This window comes from Tribolium madens, unplaced genomic scaffold (assembly GCF_015345945.1).
Source record: "Tribolium madens isolate multiple individuals breed KSU strain unplaced genomic scaffold, Tmad_KSU_1.1 Scaffold_3;HRSCAF=73;Tcas5.2_LG2, whole genome shotgun sequence".
NCBI lineage: Eukaryota > Metazoa > Arthropoda > Insecta > Coleoptera > Tenebrionidae > Tribolium > Tribolium madens.
This window is the reverse complement of record NW_025401006.1, coordinates 12732699-12759775: the sequence shown is the minus strand read 5'-3', so window position 1 is coordinate 12759775 and position 27077 is coordinate 12732699. Positions and strand designations below refer to the sequence as shown.

Here is a 27077-nt window from a genome sequence, read left to right as displayed (position 1 = left end):
GACGAGTGGTTTTAGAGCCATTTAGAGTATTTCTAAGATTTCTTATGTAAAATCGTCCGGGAAATCTAAACTTTTTAAACTAAAAACTTGTTTTTTGTTTTTTTGTGGAGAAGAAAGAATAGAAAATTTGTTAAAATGCTTTGTCTATTCGCTAATTCGCTCGCTCGCCTCCCGATTTACGAGACTCCTCTCCCAAACGGCCCATAACTCATCATTTCCTTAAAGTTAATTGAACAAAGTTTGTAAATTGTAACAAAAAACTACCAACAATGGAATCGGAGAAAGCGCGAAATGTTGGTTTCGTTCGTGATGATGCAAAAAATTAAAGAGCACACTCTTAGTCGTTCAAACATGGCGAAAACAAATGTTTGCAAAGCGCGTTTTCGGGTAACCCAGGTAAATGTTTGCGAAACGATTAGCAAGGAAATTTTCACGCATCATCTGTATCGCCGGTGAAAAAAAAATGCATCAAAGCAAGTAAAAGAAAATGTTTATTTTGTTGGAATTTGTAATTAGAACAGGAATTTCTTGCTTGCGCGTGATATACACGTGTATCTTTCGCACCGGAAACGCAATCGGAATACTTGATATTAGCACCGTTTCTAATTAACAGCTTTAATTAACGAATGTTTGTGACCACAACTGTCGAGGGAATTTCTCTCTATCTCTCAGAGGACAGGAATCGCGCGAAATAGATCGCCAAGATAATGAAGTTTATTCTTCACTTTGTGTTAGCTTGATGTGCTTTGAAATTGAAACGTCAAAGATTTAAATAGGATGGAAGTGGCTTTGTGAAGAAGGAACAGATCGATGGAAAATTAAGATTACGGTTTGTGATTTGTCACTGTTAAATTAAATTAAATAATAAATCCCACTCATAGAGTAACGTTCTCGCACTTGTCTCGTGTAATAATAGGAACAATGGTAAATTATTAACTTGGTTCTCTTCACGTTCGAGGAACTTTTAGATTGTGTGGTAAGGTAGGTAAATTGTTTTCAATTAGACATTAGATTGCCGCCCTAACTTAGACGAGAAACTTACCGTGTATGTGTGTCTGTTGTATCATCGACTTAAAAGTTTCTCTCCTCTTGCTTCGTGATTTAATACGACTGTAATAAATAATAGCTTTGTAATTTGGAAACAAACTTGCTTCATAAATAATAAACAGACTAAAGCGATCTCAACTACAACCATCACAGACGTCTTTAACAATTGACAAAGAAATGCGAGAATAAAGTCTACGACAGTGCTTATAATAATGCACTTTGTCTATTTTAAAACTGAATAGTTTGCAAAGATTTCACAATGTGGAACCGAGGAAAAGGTACCAAATTTAAAATTTAAGAAGATTGATTTAATGGCGCTTTACTGAAGGTAAGGGTTTTGGAGATGCTTAATATTTAACAGCTGCAGTGGAAGGGAATATTTCCGGTAGAAAATGAAACTTTAAAAAAGAGCAGGATTTTTTCAATTTTGGATTGTAAATTTTTTCGAATTTAAAATGTATAAATTACGCTTACGTCTTTTTGAAAAAGAAAGAACACAACTTTTTGAATTTTGCGTTGTTAAATCGGTTAAAATGCTCTATGATGAGTATTTTTTGAGCTGTTTTAGGCTTTCTTATATAAAATCGTCTAGGGGAAATCAAAGATTTTTAAATTTAAATCAAGATTTGTCTTCCGTGAAATAGAACAATTTTTTTTTGAATTTTGGGTTGTAAAATCGAGTAAAATGCTCTACTATGAGTAATTTTAGAGGCATTTTGAGAATTTTCAAGATTTATTATGTAAATAAAATCTTCTAGGAAATCTAAAATTTTAACTAAAATCTTACGTGAAAAAAAAGAATCGAATTTTTTTAAGTTTCGGTTGTAATATCGTGTACGACGAATAATTTTTGAGCATTTCTAAACATTCTTTTAAAAAATTGTTTGGGAAATCTAAAATTTTTAACTAAAACCACTCTTTGTTTGCCATGAAAAAAAAAAAGAACCGAATTTTTTGAAATTAAAATGCTTCACAACGAATAGAATTTGAGCTATTTGGAGCACTTTTTAGCTTTCTTTTTATCTAAATTCGTCTGGGAAATCTAAAATTTTTGAACTAAAATTACGCTGTCTTCCGTGAAAAAGGAAGTAATCAAATTTTTCATTTTGGGCTAAAATGTTCTACGACGAGTAGTTTTAGAGTTGTTTTTGAGTATTTTTTAAGCTTTGTTATTTAAGTAATTTTAAACTTTTACACTAAATTACGCTCATTCTTTCGTGAAAAAGGAAGAATCGATTAAAATGCTTCACAATGAGTAGATTTTGAGCTGTTTTGAGCATTTCTATGCTTTTTTTTCTAATTTAAAATCGTCTGGGAAATCTAAAATTTTTGAACTAAAATCACGCGTAGTCTTACGTAAAAAAGAAAGTACCCAAATTTTGATGTTGGGTTTGTAAAATCGGTTAAAATGCTCTACGATCAGTTTTAGAGTTATTTTGAGCATGTTCTAAGATTGGTTGTGTAGAAAATTTGAAATCTTTACACTAAATTCTCCTTTGTCTTACGTGAAGAAGAAAGAACCGAATGGTTTGAATTTTAGGTTGTAAAATCGGTTAAAATGCTCTACGACGAGTAGTTTTAGAGCTAGTTTGAGCATTTTTAAACTTTGTTATGTAAAATTGTCTATGAAATCTATAAATTTTAAATTAAAATCATGCTCTGTTTTTTGTGAAAATAGAGGAATAATCGAAATTTTCGATTTTTGGTTTTTAAAATCAATTGAAATGCTCTGCGACAAGTAGTTTTAGAGCATTTTTAAACTTTGTTATGTAAAAGTGTCTATGAAATCTATAAATTTTAAACTAAAATCATGATCTGTTTTTTGTGAAAATAGAGGAATAATCGAAATTTGATTTTTGGTTTTTAAAATTAATTAAAATGTTCTGCGACAAGTAGTTTTAGAGCTATTTAGAGTTTTTCTAGGATTTAAGCTAAATTATTGCTCAGTTTTCCGTGAAAAAGAAAGAACTCAAATTTTTGATTTTAGGTTTCTAAAATCGGTTAAAATACTCTTCGGTGAGTAGTTTTAGAGTTATTTTGAACATTTACTAAGCTTTGTTATGTGGAAAATTATAAATTTTTACACTAAATTACGCTTTCTCTTTCGTGAAAACGAAAGAACGGAATTGTTTGAATTTTAATTCGTTGTAAAAGTGGTTAAAATGCTCTACGACGAATAGTTTTAGAGCTATTTTGAGCATTTTTAAACTTTGTTATGTAAAATTGTCTATGAAATCTATAAATTTTAAACTAAAATCATGCTCTGTTTTTTGTGAAAATAGAGGAATAATCGAAATTTTTGACTTTTGGGTTTTAAAATCGATTAAAAGGCTCTGTGACGAGTAGTTTTAGAGATTTGGAGTATTTCTAGGATTTAAACTAAATTAACGCTCAGTTTTCCGTGAAAAAGAAAGAACCCAAATTTTTGATTTTAGGTTTTTAAAATCGGTTAAAATACTCTTCGACGAGTAGTTTTGGGAGTTATTTTGAACATTTTCTAAGCTTTGTTATGTGGAAAATTTCAAATTTTTACACTAAATTACGCTTTCTCTTTCCTGAAAACGAAAGAACGGAATTGTTTGAATTTTAGGTTGTAAAATCGGTTAAAATGCTCGACGACGAGTAGTTTCATAGCTATTTTGAGCATTTCGAAGTTTTGTTATGTAAAATTGTCTGGGAAATCTATTAATTTGAAACTAAAATCATGCTGTTTTTTGTGAAAAAGGAAGAATCGAAATTTTTGAATTTTGGTTGGTAAAATCGGATAAAATGCTCTACAACGAGTAGTTTTAATGTTATTTTGAACATTTTCTAAGTTTTGTTATGTAGAAAATTACTCTTTCTCTTTCGTAAAAAAAGAAAGAACCGAATTGTTTGAGTTTTAGGTTGTAAAATCGATTAAAATGCTCTACGACGTGTAGTTTTAGAGCTATTTTGACCAGTTCTAAGCTTTCTTATGTAAAATCGTCTTGGAAATTTAAAATTTATACATTAGAAATGACGTTTTGTCTTCCGTGCACATCTCTCCTTCATATTTTCACCACGCTCAAAATGCATTAAAGTTTATAGAGCGGTCGAGTCGTTGTTTATTTTGATCTGCGTTTAGTCCGGCAGCTTACCAGACTCCGGGGGTAATCCGCATAGAACAGAGAGAGAAAAGCCTTGCCACATTACGACATTGGCTTACGAAAGACCCTGACAACTACGGAAGCCCCATTCAGACATCCGTCGTTGTCGTCGTCTGACGAAAATCGCCACGATTACTCTTTAATGAAGCGAACTTTCATTCCATCATCATTTCTACCGGGTGGATCGATAATTGAGCATCTACGGGGTGATAAACGCGTTCGTCATAAATAAATCATTCGCGAAAAAATATCGGAAAAACATTCACACACGACAATGATTTATTACGTTATCAGTGACGGGTCAATTGTACATTTTTTTTTCCATAATAAATACAAGAAAACGCCCAAAATATTCGATTTCGTTTCATCCAACTGTAGAAAAAAGACTTTCATTAACTGTTCGTAAAACGAACAAGCCGTAAACTTGTTTATTGTCGAAAAACTCAACCGCAGCAAGAATTGTCTCTGTTGTGACAATTAAATCATCAAAAACTTTAACAGTAAATTGTTGATTTTTGTTTGAAACTACTAACGCGGAAGTACCAACGTCTTGACAGTGTGTGACTGCAATAATGGAACTTGAGACAAGTTTTATAATAACATTACAACGACATTGCTCTTATTATTATTCTGCAACACTCTAAATACTTCATAATTGCAATTTCAAACAGCCATCACATGAATTCATTTATTTACAAATTTTCAATCAAATAACTCGAATTCGTTAATAATACCAACAAACAATAAAGTCCAATTATTTTTTCGATGGAATGATGAAAACTCATTCAATCTAAGTGACGTTTGAAAACAACAACATTCAATAACGCGAGTTTTAATTTAGAAGAAAAAAACACACTATGACAAATAATATAATTCCGGTAAAAAATTGAAGCGAGACTGCAACGTCATATGTTTGAAATTGGATTTGTTATCCGGTAATGGTGTTTCATACGTTCCGCCAACATAAAAACAGACAGTTTTGAATAATATTTCTAATAAAAAGTTGAATTTCTAGTTTGGAAATTGATCAAAACGGACATGATTACTTTCAATTTGTTTTACAACGAACGTAAAAAATGTCGTACTAATTTGTTCGCCTGGAAAAAGACCTCTTATCGATTAAAATTTTAAACGTAAAAAATTCGTCGAGCTAAATGCTGCAATAAAACAGCCCGGCGCCTCCACCATATTTAACAGTTAACGATTTTTTTGACGAAACCTGTTTTGTGTTTTGAAAATCTGTGTAAACAGGATGTTTAAAAGTGGCTTTATTTGCGGGATATTAGAATTTTGGGTGTGTAAAATCGTTTAAAATGCTCTATGACGAGTAGTTTTAGAGTTATTTTGAGTTTCTCTATGCTTGCTTATGTAAAATCCTCTGGGAAACTAAAATCTTTAAACTAAAATCACGCTCTGTTTGCCGAAAAAAAAAGATCGATTTTTTTGAATTTTGGGTTTGTAAAATCGGTTAAAATGTTCTACGACGAGTAGTTTTAGAGTTATTTTTGAGTATTTTCTAAGCTTTGTTATTTAGGAAATCTGAAACTTTTATACTAAATAACGTTCGTGAAACAGAAAGAATCCAAATTTATGAAATTTGGATTTGTAGAATCGGTTAAAGTGCTCTACGACGAGTAGCATATTTTAAGCTTTGTCATATGTGAAGTCTAAAATCTTTACACTAAATTACGCTTTATCTTCCATGAAAAAGAAGAACCCAAATTTTTGATGTTWGGTTGCAAAATTGGTTAAAATGCTCTACGAGTAGTTTTAAAGCCCTTTTGAGTTTTTTTATTATTTCTTATGTAAAATAAAATTATCTGGGAAATCTGAAATTTTTACACTAAAATCACTCGGTTTTTCGTGAAAAAAAAGAACCGAATTTTTTGAATTTTTGGTTGTATAATCGATTAAAATGCTTTATAACGAGTAGGTTTTGAGCTATTTTGAGCATTTTAAAGCTTTTTTTTAAATCAGCAACCGTCTGGGAAATCTAAAAATTTTTGAACTAAAATCACGCTCAGTCTTCGGTGAAAAAGGAAATTTTTGATTTTGGGTTTGTAAAATCGGTTAAAATGCTCTACGAGTAGTTTTAATAGAGTTATTTTGAGCATTGTTATGTGGAAAATTTGTAATCTTCACACTAAATTCTTTCTTGTCTCTCGTGAAAAAGAAAGAACTGAATTGTGTGGATTTAATGTTGTAAAATCGGGTAAAATGTTCTACGACGAGTAGTTTTAGAGTTATTTTTGAGTATTTTTTAAGCTTTGTTATTTAAGAAATCTTAAACTTTTACATTAAATTACGCTCATTCTTTCGTGAAAAAGGAAGAATTTAAATTTATGAATTTTTGGATTTGTAGAATCGGTTAAAGTGCTCTACGACATTTAGAGTTATTTTGAGTATTTTCTAAGCTTTGTTATATGGGAAATCTGAAATCTTTACACTAAAGTTTTCCGTGAAAAAGAGAGAAACCAAATTTTTGATGTTGCAAAATCGGTTTAAATGCTCTACGAGGAGTATTTTCAAAGCTATTTTGAGTTTTTCTAGAATCTCTTATGTATTCTGGGAAATCTGAATTTTTTACATTAAAATCACGGTCTGTTTTCCGTGAAAAAAAAAAGAACCGAATTTTTTTAATTTTGGGTTGTATAATCGATTAAAATGCTTCACAAAGGGTAGATCGTGAGCTATTTTGAGCATTTGTAAGCTTTTTTTTTATCTAAAATCGTCTGGGAAATCTTATATTTTTCAACTAAAATTACGCTGTCTTCCGTGAAAAAGGAAGTAATCAAAATTTTCATTTTGGGCTTGTAAAATCGGTTAAAATGTTCTATGACGAGTAGTTTTAGAGTTATTTTTGAGTATTTTCTATGCTTTGTTATTAGAGAAATCTGAAACTTTTACACTAAATCACGCTCATTCTTTCGTGAAAAAGGAAAAATCCAAAATTTGGATTGTAAAATCGGTTAAAGTGTTCTACGACGAGTACTTTTAGAGTTATTTTGAGCATTTTTTAAGCTTTGTTATATGGGAAATCTGAAATCTTTACACTGAAATTTTCCGTGAAAATGAAAGGAACCAAATTTTTGATGTTACGTTGCAAAATCAGTTAAAATGCTTTACGACGAGTATTTTGAGTATTTATAGAATTTTTATGTAAAATTATCTGGGAAATCTGAAATTTTTACACTAAAATCACGCTCTGTTTTCCGTGAAAGAAAAGGACCGAATTTTTTGAATTTTGAGTTTTGTAATCGATTAAAATGCTTCACAACGAGTAGATTTGAGCATTTTTAAGATTTTTTTATCTGAAATTGTCTGGGAAATCAAAAATTTTGGAACTAAAATTACACTCAGTCTAGCGTGAAAAAGAAAGTACCTAAATTTTTGATTTTGGGTTTGTAAAATCGGTTAAAAAGCTCTACGATGAGTAGTTTTAGAGCTATTTTGAGTTTTTTGCATTAAATTACGTTCTGTCTTCCGTGGAAAAGAAAAAAAACTGTTTTGTGTTTTGAATACGAGCACAAGATTTCTTTCTTGATAAAATCCGTCCAAACAGGATGTTTAAAATTGGCCTTATCCTCCGGATATTAGACCTTTTTATGCGAACCTTTTCCTTCTGTTAAACACTCAATCGAATTTGTGAAAAATCGCCGATTCGATTTAGCAAGTTTAACAAGGGTGTCCTAGATCGTTCTGGGCCGTTGCGGGCAAGTTGAGGTAATACGACCGCAAAACCAACATTGTGGTCCAACTTGGACCGTTTCGTTCCTAACTATGCACTCTGTCTAACTTGAGTTGTGTTTTTTTTTCTCTTCATAGAGATTATGTTGAATAAATCGTCTGGAATTTACAACGTCGCGTATATGTGGTGCGTTATTCCGAGTTATTATAGATGATCTCTGGAGGATGTGTTTATTGACGGCAAAGCTCCTTTTGAACTGGCTTCGGTAGGGTGCCTATATTGGCAAACAGATCAAAGAAGGATTACACCAAATATATATCTGAGACATTTACTGCTGCTACACAGAGTGCCGTAATTGAAGAGATAAAGGACTTTTGCTCTGACAGTGAGGAAAATTAAATCCTCTACCAAGTTTTTGCGGTTCATTACTGCTAAATATTGGCACATTTGAGGAAATTTAAGACACCAGGAGTTTCCCACAACATCCATATTTTTTCTTTCTGATTTGATAGTAGTTACCTGACCTCACCAAATCTTTGTTGTGTTTTTCTTTTTTTGTTTAACGGTTTTCCCACAAACTGAGTAAAAAGGTAGAAAGCTATAATAATTGAAAGAAAAAAATATATATAGAAAGCAATATTAATAAATGAATTTTTTTTTCTGCTTTTTCTTGTTTTTGTATGTCTTTTTCAGTTATTTTTGTTGCGTTTTCTTTAGTTTTCTTGTTTTATTTGTGGATTTTTGGGGCTTTTCCGGAATGAGTAATAGGATAGAAGTAGAACCACATATAATTATAATTGACACTGTATCTGAGTTTTGTTTTGTTTTGTTTTTCAGTGTTTTTGCTTTTTTCGTGTAGTTCTGCTTTTTACCGTTTTTTTGCGTATTTTTTTGTTTGCTTGGATTTTTTTATACTTTTGGTTTTTCTGTGATCTCTTATGTTTTTCTGCGTTTTTGAGTTTTTTCGTGGTGTTTCTTGGATTTTTGAATAATTGAATAGAACTAGAACTATAATCAAGATTGAGACTTTATTTGTGTTTAACCAGACTTGACCAATCGTATTTTTTTTGTTTCTTTTTCGGCTTTTCCACATGTTTTTTTTGTTTACTTGAATTTTATTTTATATTTTTTGGTTTTTGTGTGGTCTCTTGTGTCTTTTTGGATTGTCGCATTTTTTTTGCTTTATCTGCTTTTTATCGCTGTTTTCCTTGACCTAATCTGACTTGACCTGACTTTTCTTGTGTTATCTTGCGTTTTTTTTTTTTTAGGATTTTTGATATATTGAACAATAGAATAGAATAATCAGAATTTATTTTATTTGGGTCTAATCTGACCTGATCTAACCAGTTCTATTTTTCAGTTTTTTTCTTTCAATGAGCTTTTTTACGTATTTTTTTGGCAAAACCAGTCGTATTTTTGTGTTTTTTGAGTTTCTTGGCTTTTTTTGTGTAGTTCTGCTTGTTTATCGTATTTTGTGTATTTTGTTTGCTTGGATTTTTGTCTATATTTTTGTTTTTTTAGGATCACTCGTGTTTTTTTGCGTTTTTGAGATTTTTTGTTGTGTTTTTGGGATTTTTGATTTTTGGGATTTACTGTTTTATTTTGTTTTCTCGTGATCTTTCATTTGACTCGACTTTTATCGCTTTCCCATATGGTTTTTTTTTGGTTTACTTGAATTTTCTTTTAGATTTTTGGTTTTTGTGTGTTCTCTTGTGTTTTTTGTCTGGCTTAGTATGTTTTTTGTATTGTCGGATTTTTTTGCTTTATCTGCTTTTTATCGTTGTTTTTCTTGACCTAATCTGACTTGACCTGACTTTTTTGTGTTATCTTGAGTTTTTTTTGAGTTTTTTTGAGTTTTTTGTGTTTTTTTAAGGATTTTTGATATATTGAATAATAGAATAGAAGTAGAACTATAATCACAATTTATTTTATTTGGGTCTAATCTGACCTGATCTAACCAGTCCTATTTTTCTGTTTTTTTTTTGTTTCAATGAGCTTTTTTGCGTTTTCTTTTTACCAAAACCAGTCGTATTTTCGTGTTTTTTGAGTTTCTTTGCTTTTGTTTCGTGTAGTTCTGCTTGTTTATCGTATTTTGCATATTTTTTTGTTTGCTTGGATTTTCGTCTATATTTTTGGTTTTTCTATGATCACTCGTGTTTTTTTGCGTTTCTTGTGGTGTTTCTTGGATTTTTGATTTTTGGGGTTTACTGTGTTTTATTTTGTTTTTTCGTGATCTTTCATTTGACTCGACTTTTATCACTTTTCCACATGTTTTTTTTTTTTGTTTACTTGAATTTTCTTTTAAATCTTTGGTTTTTGTGTGTTCTCTTGTGTTTTTGTTTTTTAGTATGTTTTTTAGATTGTCGCATTTTTTTGCTTTATCTGCGTTTTATCGCTGTTTTCCTTGGTTTTTAATCTGATTTCACACGAATGTTCTAGTGTTATTTTGCGTTTTTTTGAGTTTTTTTCTGAATGTTTGAGATATTGAATAGAAGTAAGTAATTACAATTTATTTTATTTGGGTATTACTTAACGTGATCTAACTAGTCGTATTTTTCAGTATTTTCAATGAGCTTTTTTACGTATTTTTTTGATTTGAGTTTTTTGTGTTTTCTTTTTTTGAGTTTTTGGTGCTTCTTGGGCTGACCCGAGTTTTAGCGTTTTTTTTTTGTTTGCTTGGATTTTCTTCTATTTTTTCGATTTTTTTTTGCTTTTGCTTGATCTAATTTGACGTAACTTTACCTTCGTGGCAATCTTTTGTATTGTTTTTTGTTTTTAGATATTTTCTCGTGTTTGGGGTTTTCCTGTGTTTTTTCGCTTGACTTAACCTGACCTAACTTGATTTTTGTCACGTTTTGTGCTTTTTCTGATTTTTTAATAGGTTATCTTGCTTTTTTGGGTTTCATTTTTATATAATGAAATTATTAATTATTGACATTTTATTTGGTTGCTCTAACTTTGAGGAAAATTAATTTTTGCGGTGTATTATTGAAATATCATTGGCGGCACACATTTAAGACACCAGGGATTCCCAACAACATCCATATTTTCTCTTTATAATTTGGCAGTGATTATTTATTGTTGAAATTAGTGGTGGGACACCATGTGGTGTTTAATATATATAAAAGGGAGGGTCGTCTTTATGTCATTTGACCCTCGGTCGTTGAAATAAAATTTTATATTCATCGGATTTAATTAAATCGTGATGTGTTTAACGTAATCTGCAAAATTGCAGTTTTCGCATGATCACTGGTTGACAACGTTATTATTCCAAGCTCTAATCTGACATGAACTCCTCTCTAATTAGACTAATGGACAATCAAACGATAAGCAATAATTATTACATAAACATCTATCAAGCACTCTGGAGTAATCATAATTGGTCAAACGATCTACAAATACAATTAGGAAGATTGCAAATGTAACAATGGAGATAGATTAAAAGACAACAAAAGCAAACTGTTTACTTATTTTATTACACACAGGGAGAATGGAACAATATTTAATTATAAAATATTATGAAATATGATTTAGTTTAAATTTATTCATGCACGACAGATCCGGTAACTAATTAAAGCGTATAAATTTTAACATAAATGAATGGAAAACCAATCAAATTAAATAATTTACCGACTGGTAATAGCAGTGAAAAATTTTGGTATATGACACGTTTCGCTTGCAACACTATCACTGAATATTAATTAATATTCAACATCCTCCTATTTACGTAAGCTTGTAGGGTTGAATGCCTCGGAAAATGGAGTTTAACACCTGCGAAAAAACCCAACTCGAATTTCATTCACTAATGGAGAAGTTAAAGAAGAACAAGCATCTTAATAATTACAAAACTTTTAATACGGTAATTTGAGACGGAGTATCTGACACTGACAGGCTCAGAAACTAGTAGATTATAACAAATTTTCGCAAAGAAGACGAAATACCTGGGTTGGGTTAACTATCTGAATGTGAAGGGTCTAATTTGGCTAATCAAGTGGGTGGTGTTGTATCCAAGCAAGATCAATAACTGTCCGGGTTAACTACTATTGTTTATTTAATGAATAAAGGGATTCACCCAAAATGAAATTAATAAAGATCACTTTTGAGTGTCACGAAAACACATGTTGCATTAAGACATTATTAAATTTTCCATAGGACAGTAATATATGTGCATAACAAAGCGGACACGCACCTCAATTAAAACGAAACCCGGAGATCGCGTGAGTAAAAACCTTCTATCAATAAATTAATAAAAAGTCTATTGTATTGGGGCACTTGATGTGAGAAGTTTGAATTAAAATACGGAAAGTTTTAAATTATTAAAAAGTTTGCTTGTATTATCCTCTTAGATTGCTTCATCAAAAGGTGATTTATGTAAACAAGCGCATTTTTTTTGAGTGTGTTTCGCATTTTCTTATGATTTTAACTATTCGTCCGACTTGACAAATTGGAGTGCAGGTAGGATAACGACGTGAACGCATGTCAAGCCAACATCTATTAGCGGAGAAGTAATTTGTATCCGAGATGACATTAGCAAAGGCACACTTTAAGATAAGTTAGACGTTTTGGAGGGAAGGATCTCACATTGTATCCGAAATAATTAGAGTGAAAATGAGCAAAATGACAGACGCATTGTTGCCTGAATCAACGGATGAAAAAAGAAGCGATTTTGGTGGATGCGCCGGGCGAAATTTAACTAAATTTAGAAACGTTTTGTAATATTTTGTTGATTTTAGGAAATTTGGGGCTTTCACTGTTGTTTGAATCAACAGATAAAAATAAAACTTTAGTTTGGTGGATGCGCCGGGCAAAATTTAACTAAAAATAAAAGAATGATAATTTTGCAATTTTTTTATAATATTAAAATGTTTTCTTAGGGTAAAAATTGTTTTATTTATCGAAAACACAGACTCCTTTTATTGTTTGAAATAACAGACTTGAAAAAGCGATTTTGGTGGCGAAATTTAAGTATTTTGCAATAATTTCTACAAAGTTTTCTGTTTTAAAACAGATTCACTGATCAGAATCAACATCAGATTTATATTAAAAAAAAAATCGATTTTGGTGGATGCACCGTTCGAAATATAACTAAAATGAAAAAAATCTGATGCATTTTTTTTAATATTGGAATGTTTCTAAGGCTAAAAATGTTTTATTTAACGAAAACACACTGAATCAGCACACAAAAGAAAAAAAAACGATTTTAGTGGATGCGCTGGACTAAATTTAAGTAGAAATAAAAGAATGATCATTTTTCAATAATTGTTTTTATGTTATAAAGTTTTTTTGAGGGTAAAAACTGTTTTATGCGAGGATAATGAAAAAAAAAAGTGATTTGGGTGGCCAAGTTTAACTAAAATTAGAATTAACAATATTTTGCGATAATTAAAAAAAACACCACTGTTTTAATTTTATTTTGGTGGATGCGCCGGACAAAATTTAACTAAAAATAAAAGAATGATTTTGCAATTATTTTTTTCATAATATTAAAACGTTTTCTTAGTGTAAAAATTATTTTATTTGACGAAAACACAGACTCCTTTTATTGCTCGAAAGAACAGACTAGAAAAAGGCGATTTTGGTGGCGAAATTCAACTAAAAAATTAGAATAAAGAACATTTTGCAATAATTTTTTTATTGTACAAAGTTTTCTTGAACTAAAAGCTGTTTTATTTAACGTAAACACAGACCCACTGATATAACCACTGATAACCAATCTCTGTTTTATCTGAGGAAAAAACGATTCTGGTGGATGCGCCGGGCAAAATATTACAAAAATGATAAAATGGTGTGTTTTGCATTTTTTTTTTAAATATTGGAATATTTCTAGGTCTAAAAACCGTTTTATTTACCGAAAACGCAAACTCACTGTTTGAATCGACAGACAAAAGAAAAAACGATTTTGGTGTATTTAACGAAAAATAAAAGAAATGTTTATTACGTGATAACATTCACCTGCAAAATTATTGCATCGCATTAGAAAAGTGATTTTTTATTGAAATAATGCTTAGAAATAAATAAATGAATCAAAAATTAATTAATTAACTAATTAACGTTAAATTAAACTAAAATTACGACTTTAACTTCAACAATTCAACTACAATTTAATGATTGTCAAAAGAAACAAAAAAGCGAATTTTGTGCGGATTAGTTCTTTAGCTTAGATAAGCTTTTGTTACATTCGGAGGCAACCATTAATACCTAGTATTGCCTCCTCGAGTCTGGAAAGAAACTCAGTTTTTTATTGTTGTTTCTTGAAAATTAGCTTTGATTTTGATAATTTGACATTTAATCAGTAAATAATGAATCTACTTTTTTTTGAAAAATCCAAAGTCGACTGAGTTACTTGATAATTCTATCATCAATTTTAGTATTATTTTCAGAATCTTTAGCCATTAAACCCTAAAATTTAAGTGATGCCATAATTATTTCGGTTAGTGTATTTTTTTTAATATTAGAAAGTTTTTTTTGGAGTAAAAACTTTTTTTAACTGTTTAACCTAGACCTACTTTTATGATTGAAACGACAGATCAAAAAAGTGATTTTGGTGGCGAAATTTAACCAAAATTAGAATTTTGCAAAATTTTTGTATTATTAGGCTGTTTTTTTGGACTAAAAACTGTTTTATTTAACTACAATTTAACTAGTGTTTAAATCAGAGATCAGATAAAATATAATCTTATTTTGGTGGATGCGCCGGACAAAATTTAACTAAAAATAAAAGAATGGTCATTTGGAATAATTTTTTTATTACAATATGAACAAGTTTTCGTAGAGTAAAAAGTGTTTTATTTAACAAAAACACACTTCTTTTATCGCTTGAAATAACATTCTAAAAGAAGCGATTTTGGTGTCAAAATTTAACTCAGAACATCAGATTTATATTTAAATAAAAAACAGTTTTGGTGAAAACTTTTTTATGAGAGTATAGCGAAAATCCAGACTCACTCTTTTGATCGAAACCGAAGACAAAAAGTGGTTTTGGTGGCCAAGTTTAACTAAAGTTAGAATTAATATTTTACATTAATTTTTTTGTAATTGCAGAAACTTTTTTGGACTAAAAATTGTTTTATTTAACGAAAATACTGTTGTTCGAATCAAGAGACAAAAAAAACGCTTTTGCAACGGGCAAAATTTAACCAAAAATAAAAGAATGATCATTTTGCAATTATTTTTTTTTTAATATTGGAAAGTTTTTTTGTAGTAAAATTTGTTTTATACGAGTATAACGCAAATTCAGACCCACTCTTTTACTCGAAATCACAGAAAAAAAGTGATTTTGGTTGCGAAATTTAACTAAAATTAGAATAAGGAACATTTAGCAATAATTATTTTGTAATTTTAGAATGTTTTTTTTTGGAATAAAAACTGTTTTATTTTACGAAAACACAAACCCACTGTTGTTTGAATCAAAATACAAAAAAACGCTTTTCTTGGATGCAACGGGCAAATTGTAACCAAAAATAGTCATTTCGCAATATGTTTTTTCCATATTAGGAAATTTTCTTGAAGTAAAAACTGTTTTATTTTAGGAAAGCACAGAATCATTCTTTTGCTGAGAGCAACAGACCAAAAAAAGTGATTTTGGTGACAAAATTTAACTACAATTAGCATAAGGAACATTTTGAAATATTTTTTATTATGGGAAAGTTTTCTTGGAGTAAACACTGTTTTATTTAACGAAACACAGATCCGCTGATTCTTGAATCAACAGTCTTAAAGAGAAGCGATTTTGGTGGATGCGCCGGGTAAAATTTTAACTAAAAATAAACAATATTTTGTTTTTAATATTAAAAATTATTCGTGAAGTAAAAACTTAAAACAGACAAAACGGTTTTGGTGGATGCGCCGGGCGAAATATAACTTGAATTGGTAGAATGAGCATTTTGCAATAATTTTTTTTATTTTTGGAAAGTTTTTTGCACAAAAAACAGTTTTATTTAACGAAAACACATCCGTTCCCCGTTTTTCCTAATCGTCAAAGCGAGATAAATCATCTCTCGCCGTCAAGGATAATATTTGTCGTTGGAAAAGTTCAATATAGGCGTTTTTGCACCGGTTCCCCGGAAATTGCAGACTCCATTTATTTTTTTCTCGAATCAACATAACACACACACTCTTCTCATATTTCGCACTCTGTGTATATGTGGTCAACGAAGTGAGACATCAATCTTATCTCTTGTTGTAAATTCTCCAACTTTCAACCAGGTCGAGATGGATTAGATCGCGCTTCTTTTTTCCTACGTTTTACGTTGGTGAAATTTCGCAAATTCGAAAAGCGTTGACGTTATTGTTGCGACTTGGTGTGTGTTTGTGTGTGTGTGTGTGTGTACGAGAATTGAATTTTTCGACAAGAGATTTATGCGACGATGCATCGGAAACTTCCTTCGACGGAAATTGGAAAAATATTTATTCACGCATTTCGGCGACAATCAACGATGTGAACGGTTAAATCAAAATTACAAAAAAATATGCTCAAAGTGATGTTGAAATTTTTAAAAATTGGTCAACTTGTAAAGGAAAATCCTTTTAGAAGGGAGAGAATATCCAGGTTTACGGGCGATTTATCAGCCACTCACGAGCTACACGTCGAGTAAATAAGTGGGAAAAAGGCGAGAACGTATCATCTTAAAAGTGGAATTATCATAACCATTTTGTCTGAAAAGCAAGCATTAGCATATCTTTTATTTTATGTCTATATTTGATTTGAATGTCAATAAAAAAGAAAGCGCGTGGAATCCGAACGGCATAATAAAGTAATTTAAGAGAGTATCAAGCTATCAACGAGGTTAGGAGCCATTTCACACCACCACCAGAAAAGTTTTGGTATAAATCTTGTCGCAAGAGTGAGTCTATTAGATGCAAACGGTAGATTGAAAGTAATTAGATTCAAAGAAGCCTCGAATAATTTTTTGTGAATTAGCTTTGTTCTAGTTAAAAGAGAGGGTTTTTTGTCTTTGTTGTCTGCAAAGGAAAGGTTAAATTGATTGAATCACGCTAGGAAGAACAAAGTATGCTTTTATGGGGCCGATCGTACTGACAAATAATGTAATAAAACGAAATTACTTTTTCAAGTTTAATTATCTAGCTCGGTACTTGTACTAAAAGACGGATGGGAAATCCATTACGACGGATACTTTTTCCCATCCTCCTCTTCGTCACGTCGTTTATTTGTTTCTATTGTTACTGAAAGCATCTAGGTTTGAAAAGCTCTCTTGTAAATTTGCTACTTGTTGGACAACTAGGAGAAAGGGAAAGAAAAGAAGAACAACGTTCCACACAAATACTCTCTCTAATTTTAATTAAGTAGTTGTAACATCAAAGACAAAGTTAAAAACTCGTTTTATCATTTATTTATCAAGCAAAGTTGTGTACTTCATCACAGGCACCAGCAGATTCTTTGACACTTTTCTTCCCGAATTCCAATAAAGAAAAATGTCATCGACAGAAAACGTAAAGAAAACACAATCGATTCCCACTCCAACAACAATGATAGAGGGAAAATCAATTAATAGGTACATCGTTCCAAGTTTTTTCGTGCTAATAACTTTTGTAGGGGGAAAAAAATCTCGTCGAGATTGGAACGTTTATTGTTCCAATTAATTTTAATAATTCTTTATAACTCAATTCTCTCTCTTACTTTTCCAGTTTTTTATTCAAAAGGGTCGTGTCTTTGGATGCGTGTCTCGGATTCTAACAGTGCTAAATTCTATATATTTTATAGTGATTTCATATTTGTTTGTTTGATTTTCTCATAGCAAAGACGTGCCCATCCACCCTTTCTCCTCCCTTAAAAGCCTTCTTATGTTTCGTGGCTTGCGTTTCCCACTTCGACAATCTTAAATTAACGTCAATTGTTATCGAATCAATCTCGTTAAAGTAAATATGAATTCCACCAACATAAATCTACTTTTTTAAGCCGGATTGCTCGTCTTTTGTATTTATATGTTTTTTCTACGGATGATTCGTCTTCATTATCTGTCACGCATTAACTCACCGAAAGGAAAACACAAAAAAAATCTCTTTGTTTCCGAATACCGCTACAAAAATACCACGAGCGAAATTTTTTAAAGAATGTTATTAGATTTCTTATTGTACTTGCAATTATTTTCAGTAGCTTTAGGCTGAAATCTGAAATTTGAGCAGCTGAAGCTTAAGGCTTATTATTTTCAGAAGGAGCTAATTTAGACTACAACTACTAGGGAAATGTTTTATTTTTAGTTATTTCAGGGACAAAGTGTCGTTTTATCTCGTGTTTTTTCAATTCCTCATATTTTCAGAATCTTACCATCTAGATGTGGGGGTTTCTAGAATATTAACTCTTTGTAAATGAGTTTGTACTTTCTGTTACTTATATTAAAACATTTGTTGTTATTTTTTTAATATTATCTTAAACTCTTGGTTTGATATACAGGGTGAACAAAAAGTGTCAATGAAAATGTTTTTGGGTGAATAAAAAGTATGGAACTAAGCGTTTTTTGCATCAACTAATTGCGTTACGAAAAAATTATTAGTACAATTTAAAATACTATAAAAATATGATGGTTTTTCTAGAATAAAATTTTTCGAATAATTTTTTAGTTTCCTTTTATTTAAAAAACTCGATAAAAAGCAATTTTATTTAATTATAGGTCATTTTAGTTCATATTCTTTAATTATAGTTATTTATTATACAAGACGATAAAGAAATTGTTTATCTACGAGGTTAAGTTTCCGAGTGACGAAGTCACAATTGGACTTTTTCACGAGTAGATAAACAATCTTTATCTTTTTTATCTTATTTTATACTCATCTACCACAATTTCTTGTAAAAAAATAAAGATATAAACACTAGATAAAAATTACTTTATTTCACTAGAGGCTAAAAAACTATTTTATCTACTGAAATTAGTTGATAAAAGCACTCTTTAACATTAAGTACAAAATAAAAAAATGTCAAGGTGGGTTGTCATTAAATTTTTTTTTTAACTCGAAAACTAAAAGGAATTTTGAATAATTTTATTCTTGAAAAACAACAACAATGTTATAGTATTTTTACACTGCACTAATAATTTTCTTGTAAATTTATTAGTTTATGCAAGAAACGCTTGATTCCATACTTTCTAATCACCCAGTATAAAGGACTATAAGAATGTGATCGTTTTTCAAGAATAAAATTTTTGAGTTTTGAAATTTTTTGGGTCAAAGGATTTGGAACATTTTGTAGAACTCAAAAACTAAAAGATATTTCTAAAAATTTTATAAAGTACTTAATATTTTTTGCAAAATGGATAGTTTTAGCAAAAAAACTCTTAGTTTCACTGTGTATGACTTAGCTCTTCTGTACAAGTTTTATTTCCTCTATAGGTAAACAAAAAAAAAACAACGTCAAAGAAATATTATGCATAATTAATTTTTGAGGTACCTACTTTAAAGAATACAGAGTGTTTTTTTATCATTGCGAAAGGTTGCAGCCACATGTTCTACATCGAAAAATAAAACTAATTTGTCAAATAAACTATAGTTTTGTAAAGCTTCGTTACGGATATACAGGGTTGACAAAGTTTTATGATAAAAAGGACTATACTTTATCTACTGCCATTGCCATTAAATTTTTTTTTAAACTCGAAAACTGAAAGGATTTTTGAAAAATTTTACTCTTGAAAAACAATAACAATTTTATAGTATTTTTACACTACACTAATAATTTTTTCATAAATTAATTAGTTTGCAAAAAACGCTTGATTCCATACTTTTTAATCACCCAGTATAAAGTATTATAAAAATGTGATCGTTTTTCAAGAATAAAATTTTTGAGTTTTGAAACTTTTTGGGTCAAAGGCTTTGGATCCAGAAATTTCATTTAAATGAACATTTTGTAGAACTCAAAAACTAAAAGATATTTCGAAAAATTTTATAAAGTACTAATATTTTTTTGCAAAATGGATAGTTTTAGCAAAAATCTTTTAGTTTCACTGTGTATGACTTAGCTCTTCTGTACAAGTTTTGTTTCCTCTATAGGTAATAAAAAAACATTACGAGTAATTAATTTTTGAGGTACTTTAAAGAATACAGGGTGTTTTTTTAACATTGCGAAAGGTTGCAACCACATGTTCTACATCGAAAAATAAAACTAATTTGTCAAATAAACCATAGTTTTGTAAAGCTTCGTTACGGATATACAGGGCGATAAAGTTTTATGTAAAAAATTAAAATCCTTCAGTTCCTCTTAAACCGCTTGAGTTTTTTTCATAAAATTTACTGAGCTATTGAAAGCGCTAATTTTTTTTGCAAAATTACTTTAATTTTTATCTTACCACTGGATGTTTTTATTAATTTTTTTGTTAGTGTTATTTTCCGATGTTGAATATGTGGTTGCGATAATTGTACACTTGTATACAGGGTGTATCAGAACTCGCGCCCCAGAGAAAAATATAAGGTAAGATACCGAGAACATTTATTTCTCGACATTTGACATATTTTTAATATTTTTATGTCTATTTAATGATGCTGATGATCTTTTATGTTTTTTTTTTATTATTTAATAAATGTTCAAAAATTTTACCAATAAACGTTAAACAGAGTTGCAAATTAGAATCTCTTTTCATACCCTATAGTAAAAAAATTGAAAAGTTATTTTTCCAAATAAAAGGAGTCAAAGTTAAAAATTTAAACTCTCATAACTTCAAAATTGTTATAGATAGAATTTTTTAAACATTTTTTTCATCATATCTCACATGGCATTTATCTCTGGGGCACCCTGTATAAAGGCTGTGCATTCTGCATTAAATATCATTGTTGACATTCAGCTTCTGAGCAAGCACGTGAAAATTTTCAATGCAAATTAATATCAAAGGATTGGATTATTTACAAGAATCGAGTTCAAAGTAATTTAGCTAAAATGAGCCGTTTTGTTTTTCCAGGTCGGCAGCTTGAAGGGTTTCTACTTGTTCGAACACAAGCACGTGCATAAACGTTCCCTACAGGCCAACGACTTCTACCACCAGTCGCTGATATCCGAGCCCCAGGTTAGTAATGTTTCTCTAAGCAAGTTAATTTACTTTCATAGTGTTCCCTCTACTACACAATTTCAATACCAATCTTGTTTGTTCAGATTATGTTAAGCATCTAAATGTTTTTAAAATGAATAGAGAAAGAGCTAAGCTCTGTTTTCGTGCATCGAACCGAATATAAGCTGTTCTTGGGTAAAGTGACGTCGTAAGGCTCGACTTTTCACCACTTTCGAAACGAATTCGGATTTATCTCTCCTCGGGTGCTCTTAAATAACACTTGCGTTGTCTTTTCTGACAACCGGTTATAGAATCAACAGGTGCGTGATGAGTAAACAGGAGCGCCATCTCATAGGTGGAAATCGGAGCTTTAAATCCGTAAATCCGTTTCAACGTTTTTGTGAAATTGGTCGCTTACATTTTTAATTTTTTTTAATTAAAATAAATCGCCGTGTTTCAGGAATTGTGAAAACAACCCTCGAGCATTATGTCTTAATGCCGTGCTTTTTTTTTCGCTACTTTTGGCGAAAATTAATCCTTTTGGTACAATAGAAACGTGCGCTAGCGGTAATTAATTGTATTTTTTCACGTAAGCGGATTTTGCAAAAAGGATTAACATTGTGGAATGTCGATAAGCCGAAAGGGACAGTTTAAAAACTCTCTCTTGAATTTTCGGGGGGTTTAAACACGTTTTATTTCACCGTCGACCCTCGTTACTTCTTCCTTCACCCTCTAAATCTCATACATAATTTTCTTTGTGAGCCACCTATAATTTACGACTTTATTCATGCAAGAAGCCACTACTACTTTCTTTATTAAGTTTTATTACTCGACCGGAGGTAAAAACTCCAATGATTGGTATTTACGGCGTTTTGCCGGATGTCTTCGCCAAGAGAAAAAAGCTTTTATTTTTAACGATCAACAAAATAACAACCTTGATTTAGCTATTCGTGTATTCAAAACGTCTACGGGATTTGAATTCTTAATCGTCGATAAAAAGTAAAAATCGGTCACGAAAAGAACAAAACGGAGAAAGTTCGTAAAAGATAAATATTCATGACAGAAATTCCGTATTTGATTCGATTTGTTTTTGTGTTAATTTGAGCGAATTGAAGGATCCTTTTGAGAAAAACGCTTTTCAAGAAGGGCGATCCATTTTTATGGATGATTTCTTATCGGGCATTGAAACGTGAACGTATTTTTAACATTTGGGTCTTTTTCCAGTAGATTTAATTATTACAGCGAGATGGAGTTATCATTTTAGTCGATTAACTCAAACTATTCGCACATATAAATGACGATTAATACGTTATACGACCTCTGGGGTCCGGTACGACGGAAATTGCTTCATAACTTTAAGGGCCATGGAGAGGAAACTCGACTAAATTATTACCTTGCGTTCCACCTTGTCATTATTTACAATTTCGGTTCTTCAACTCTTCGGACATTATCGGTGTTTGTGCACGGATAAAACGTGAAAAATTCCCTTCACACAGCTGCTACATCCGAACAAAGCCTTAAAATAATAAACACGGATTATAGAATAGGACGAGGTACGAATAATTCAAGAAACAAATGAGTTCGTTTAAGAGAAATATGTACATCGTGCACCTCCCTCAGGAAAAAAAAAACGAAACAATTTATTCACAAATACGTGCACGTTACACGATTTATCACACAGAGTAGTAGGGAAAAAATTCAACAGTTTGTCTATGGTAATTCGAAATGTATATCTGTGATTATAAAGTGTCTTTTTCGGCCACGTAGTGTTGGTTTTTTGCCCGTATTATGATTAATTTTCGAAGAGATAAAAGGATAGAGGAAACGGGTAATGAAAGTTTTGCGGGTTCGTCGTCTCTATACGGATCAGCGAATTCAAGGATATTATCCTTTCGGTGTAACATAATCAAATGATTGGACGCTCCCTAAGGATGTAAAATCAGGAAAAGGACAATTGTGACCCAAGCAAGTGTTTGATGCTTGACTGAACACAAAGTCTTTGCCAATCAAGGATAATGCATATTATATGAGAATGAAACTGTTCCAGCTTTTGCAAAATAAATTGAAATTTATGTGTTTTTGATCCTCTATTTTTTACTTGACTCCTTATGAAAAAAATTGAGGACAGCGATTTGGTCATTTTTTCATCTTTTTTTAAATTTTATACTTGAAAATTTTTGTATTGAAAATACTTGTGCGAATCATGCTGACTGCACTAATTAAAAAAATTGGAGCAAACAAATTAAATTTTAATTTAAAAATAAACTCACCTGAAGTAAGTTGTCACTTCAGAAAATTACTGAATTATTGAATTCAAAATAATGTCTATCAAGGATAATGCATATTATATGAGAATGAAACTGTTTCAGGCTTTTGCAAAATAAATTGAAATTTATGTGTTTTTAAATTTATGTATTTTTGATTCTTCTCTTTTTACTTGAACTCTTTATCCTTCATCAAAAAAATGGAGGACAGCGATTTGGTCATTTTTTCATATTTTTTAAATTTTATACTTAAACATTTTTTAATTGAAAATACTTGTGCGAATCCTGCTGACTGCACTAATTAAAAAAATTGGAGCAAACAAATTAAATTTTAATTCTGAATTAAACTCACTTGAAGTAAGTTGTCACTTCAGAAATTTACTTAATTATTGAATTTAAAATAATGCTGTAAAATAGATTTTCTATTTTTAATAAAAAGAGCTTTTTTAATCAAAAATGGTTACTGTGCTTCTTTTTTTCTTCTTAGGAATCTATTAAATGAGTGCAGATTTTTGTGTTTTTGTTTTTTATCAATTCTTTTTAAAAATGTACAATATAAAAATAACACTAAATAATTATTGCTACTTGTAAAATACATTTTGAATTTTAAATTTTACTCTACTTTTGCTCGTTGGTATTTTTAAGTCAGAGTTTTATGAAAGTAGAAGATAATGATTTTGGTGCATGTCACGCAAACGCCATTATTATTCTCCGTTCAAGGATAATGCATATACAGGGTGAATAAAAAGTATGGAGCTTTTGCTTAAACTATTTATTTTTTGATGAATGATAAAGTACTATACAAATGTGTTTTTTACGAAGTAGTTTTTTTTTTGCAATTATTTTTGTTTTTGCGTTCTGCAATTTTTATTCGTTTAAAGCTTTTTTTTTTAGAAAAAAAAATCGTATAAATAGCAATTTTGACAAAAAAATCGCATAACTGAAACAAAAAACAAAATTTTATTTTCAAAACACAATCACAAGCTTTATAGAACTTTAATTTTTATTAATTATTACTTTTTGAAGTGAAATGATGATTAAAATGATTAAAAAATTGCTTGGTTTCATATTTTTTATCTACCTTGTATGATAATGAATCTATTTCAAGTTTCTACAAATATAAATTAAAATTTATGTGTTATTGATTTTTTTTATGAAATTTTGACCGTTTTGTTTATAATAATTGAACTTCTTATCTCTTAATTTTGCAATTTGGTTCAGTTTTTGATGTAATATGGAAATAAAAAAAATGTTAATCGATCTCTTTTTTATTTTTTTTTTATACAATTAACTTTATTTGTCCTACTCGGCACAACAATTTGGCTGTTTTTTCAATTTTTTTTATATTTTTTATACTGTCTAATTCAGAATTAAACTCATTTTAAGTAAGTGTCATTTCTTTGCATTGCCAAACGTCGAATTAAAAATTGAGTTTTGTGTAAGTTCTGTAAAAAAGATACTAAATTACTTCATAAAAGTGACCTTTTTTATGACTAAATGTCACAAGTAAAAGTTTTATCTTCCAGTCATGGAGTAAAAATTTTATTTTTGCGCCTAAGCGTTTATACTTTTACCAATATTCAGCATTCGACATTTTGTACTACTAACTGCACTAGTTAAATAAACACTATCAAAAATCTCAACGCAAATTTACTTTTACTCTTATATAATTAAATAATATACTATTTTATAGGAAAAATGCAAATTGCACTTATTTTTTCTTCTTGGAAATGGAAATTCCTTGATTGAGTGTAGGTTTTTTTAACAATTTTTTTTTGGAAATGTACAAAACTTTCTTAAACTTTTGTTGGGGTAATTGGTATCAAATTCTCGATTTTCAAATAAAGTTTGACTCTACTTTAAGTTTTATCGAAAGTAAAAGATAATTTGGTGCATGTCACGCAACCGCCATGGTTGTTCTCCAGCTAATGCCTTTTTAATCAGAATCATAAATCAGATCGGCAATGTTGTGAATGTTGCTGTCATGAGTAGAAGTCATTAATGCCATATACATAGTAACGTCCGCTGTATCTACAGCAATATGTTATGTTCTAGTAGGTCCCCTTTCGATTTACCCTAACCGAAGCTTAATTAGAGTCTGTTTGGAATTGACGGTGCTTTTCGATTCGTTACAATCCCCACAATCATTTATTATTTAGTGATTATCGAAACTTTAAACGTTTTTTTTTATTTGCCAAGAAAGAACAATTTGTATGCAATTTAGATTAATTGACTACTGGCAAAGTTAATTGTTTTTTTCTCTCCTCTTTCGTGTCGAATTTTCCAACATATTCAAACGTTTTAATGAGATTGCGAATCGCCACCTGTTTTGTTATCGTATTTTTCACATGGAAACTAGAGCGTGATAATCGAAACTGAAAAAGCTCGGATTGAAAACTGGTCCAAGAGGAAAACATTGTTGTGATAAGGATGAAGAGCTTCTCTCTGTGGAGATCACGCACTAGGACCGAATTTTTGTGTTTTAACGAGGTGCAAATGGTGGATTTTCAGAAATAAAGTCTTCGACTATGTGTGCACATACAATGGTCACGTTCTTGCAAGTAAATGAAGCAAGTCGGGAGTTGAATTACATCAAGCATTAAAAGAATACTCTAGCGGAAATTGAATTACGCAAAGTTTAATTAAATTGGAACGAATAATTTTCAAAGCTGTTTCTATTTTAGTCGAAAGAGGGCTTTTCCTAGGTTTTTATTAGACTAATCAGAGTTGTGATGATCTTTTTAATTAAATCAATTTTGAAATTTTGATTAAATCAAAGCCATGCTTTTAAAACGTAATTTCGACTCGGTAAATATCGATTAAGATATTAAGTGAACTGTTTAAACACCAACTCAGGTTTATTAGTTTAGGTCGATGCATGTAATTGAATTAAAATTTGTGAAATTTTTGTTTCAAATTTTGATTTAATGAAAGATCGTTTCCTTTGAAGAGTTTCAGATCATATTTCAGAAACTTCTTAATAATCCAGAGATGCTGAAGCTGTAGTATTATGTTACAAAGGATTTCTAAGGAGTCAAAAAATTCCTTCATCAACTTTATTATTGCAATTATACTTTGACTAGAACACGGGTGATTTTTTGCATATGAAAACTTAGAATGCTTATGAAGATTTTCCCTTTTCTCTTTGAAGGCCGTTGTCTTTTCCTACGATGTAATAATCCTCAAGCGTTATTACACGGGTTATAGTCATGCAACGTTTTCTCCCCCAACCTTACCTTCGTTATTTGTTTTCTTGCGAGACACATCTAATAAATAATACAATTTCCCGGCAGAGTATTAAAACGAGTTTTTTTTCATCCCCTTTTTTTTCGATATTAAGAAGATTATAATCGAATCACTGGTTTATTCCGCTAACTGCATCAGCACAGTTTTAGTAATTAAAATACGTACGTTTTAATCATAATAAAATCGTTTTTTATTCGCGCGACTCTTGAGGGTTTTGTTATTAATGTTGCGGAAAATAAATTAATTATCTCTGTGCTCGATGTAATCTCATGAAGTAGTTCGTTCAACTGAATTAATGGTTTTGTTAGTCGTATTTCGAAATCATGTCTATTATTTCAGAATGTATCAGACGATTCTTCTTTCACTCTGCCAAATAAGACCATTAATTTTCCCGAATGTATAATAGTCCGGTCAAATTAGTCATAAAAATAGTGGTCAAATAACGAAAATTCCGACAGAACTAAATTTTGGTGGAGACCTTGGGTATACCATTAGAAATAAAGTGTCAAAAGTCCCCATCGATCCCATGTGTGCTAAAAAAGTTATTCGGGGTCAAAGGTCAATATTTGACGTTTTTTAGATTTTTTTCGAAAACGGCAAGTTTTATCAAAAAAGTAGCTCAGACGAAAATTATAGATCTTAAAATTATCTACAAAATGGTCTTTATACTTTTTTTCCAAGAATCACCATTCCTGAGATATCGCGATTTTAAAAGTTG

At 30.4% G+C, this 27077-nt stretch overlaps 1 protein-coding gene across 1 annotated transcript in view; it reads left to right on the top strand.

The window, feature by feature from the left end:
• The window catches only part of LOC123008220 (furin-like protease 2), a 123264-nt gene that overhangs the window by 24295 nt on the left and 71892 nt on the right, over nucleotides 1-27077 (top strand). The window contains exon 3 of the mRNA XM_044403921.1: nucleotides 20763-20867. Coding sequence (XP_044259856.1) covers nucleotides 20763-20867 — 105 coding nt within the window. The remainder of the gene's footprint in view (nucleotides 1-20762; nucleotides 20868-27077) is intronic.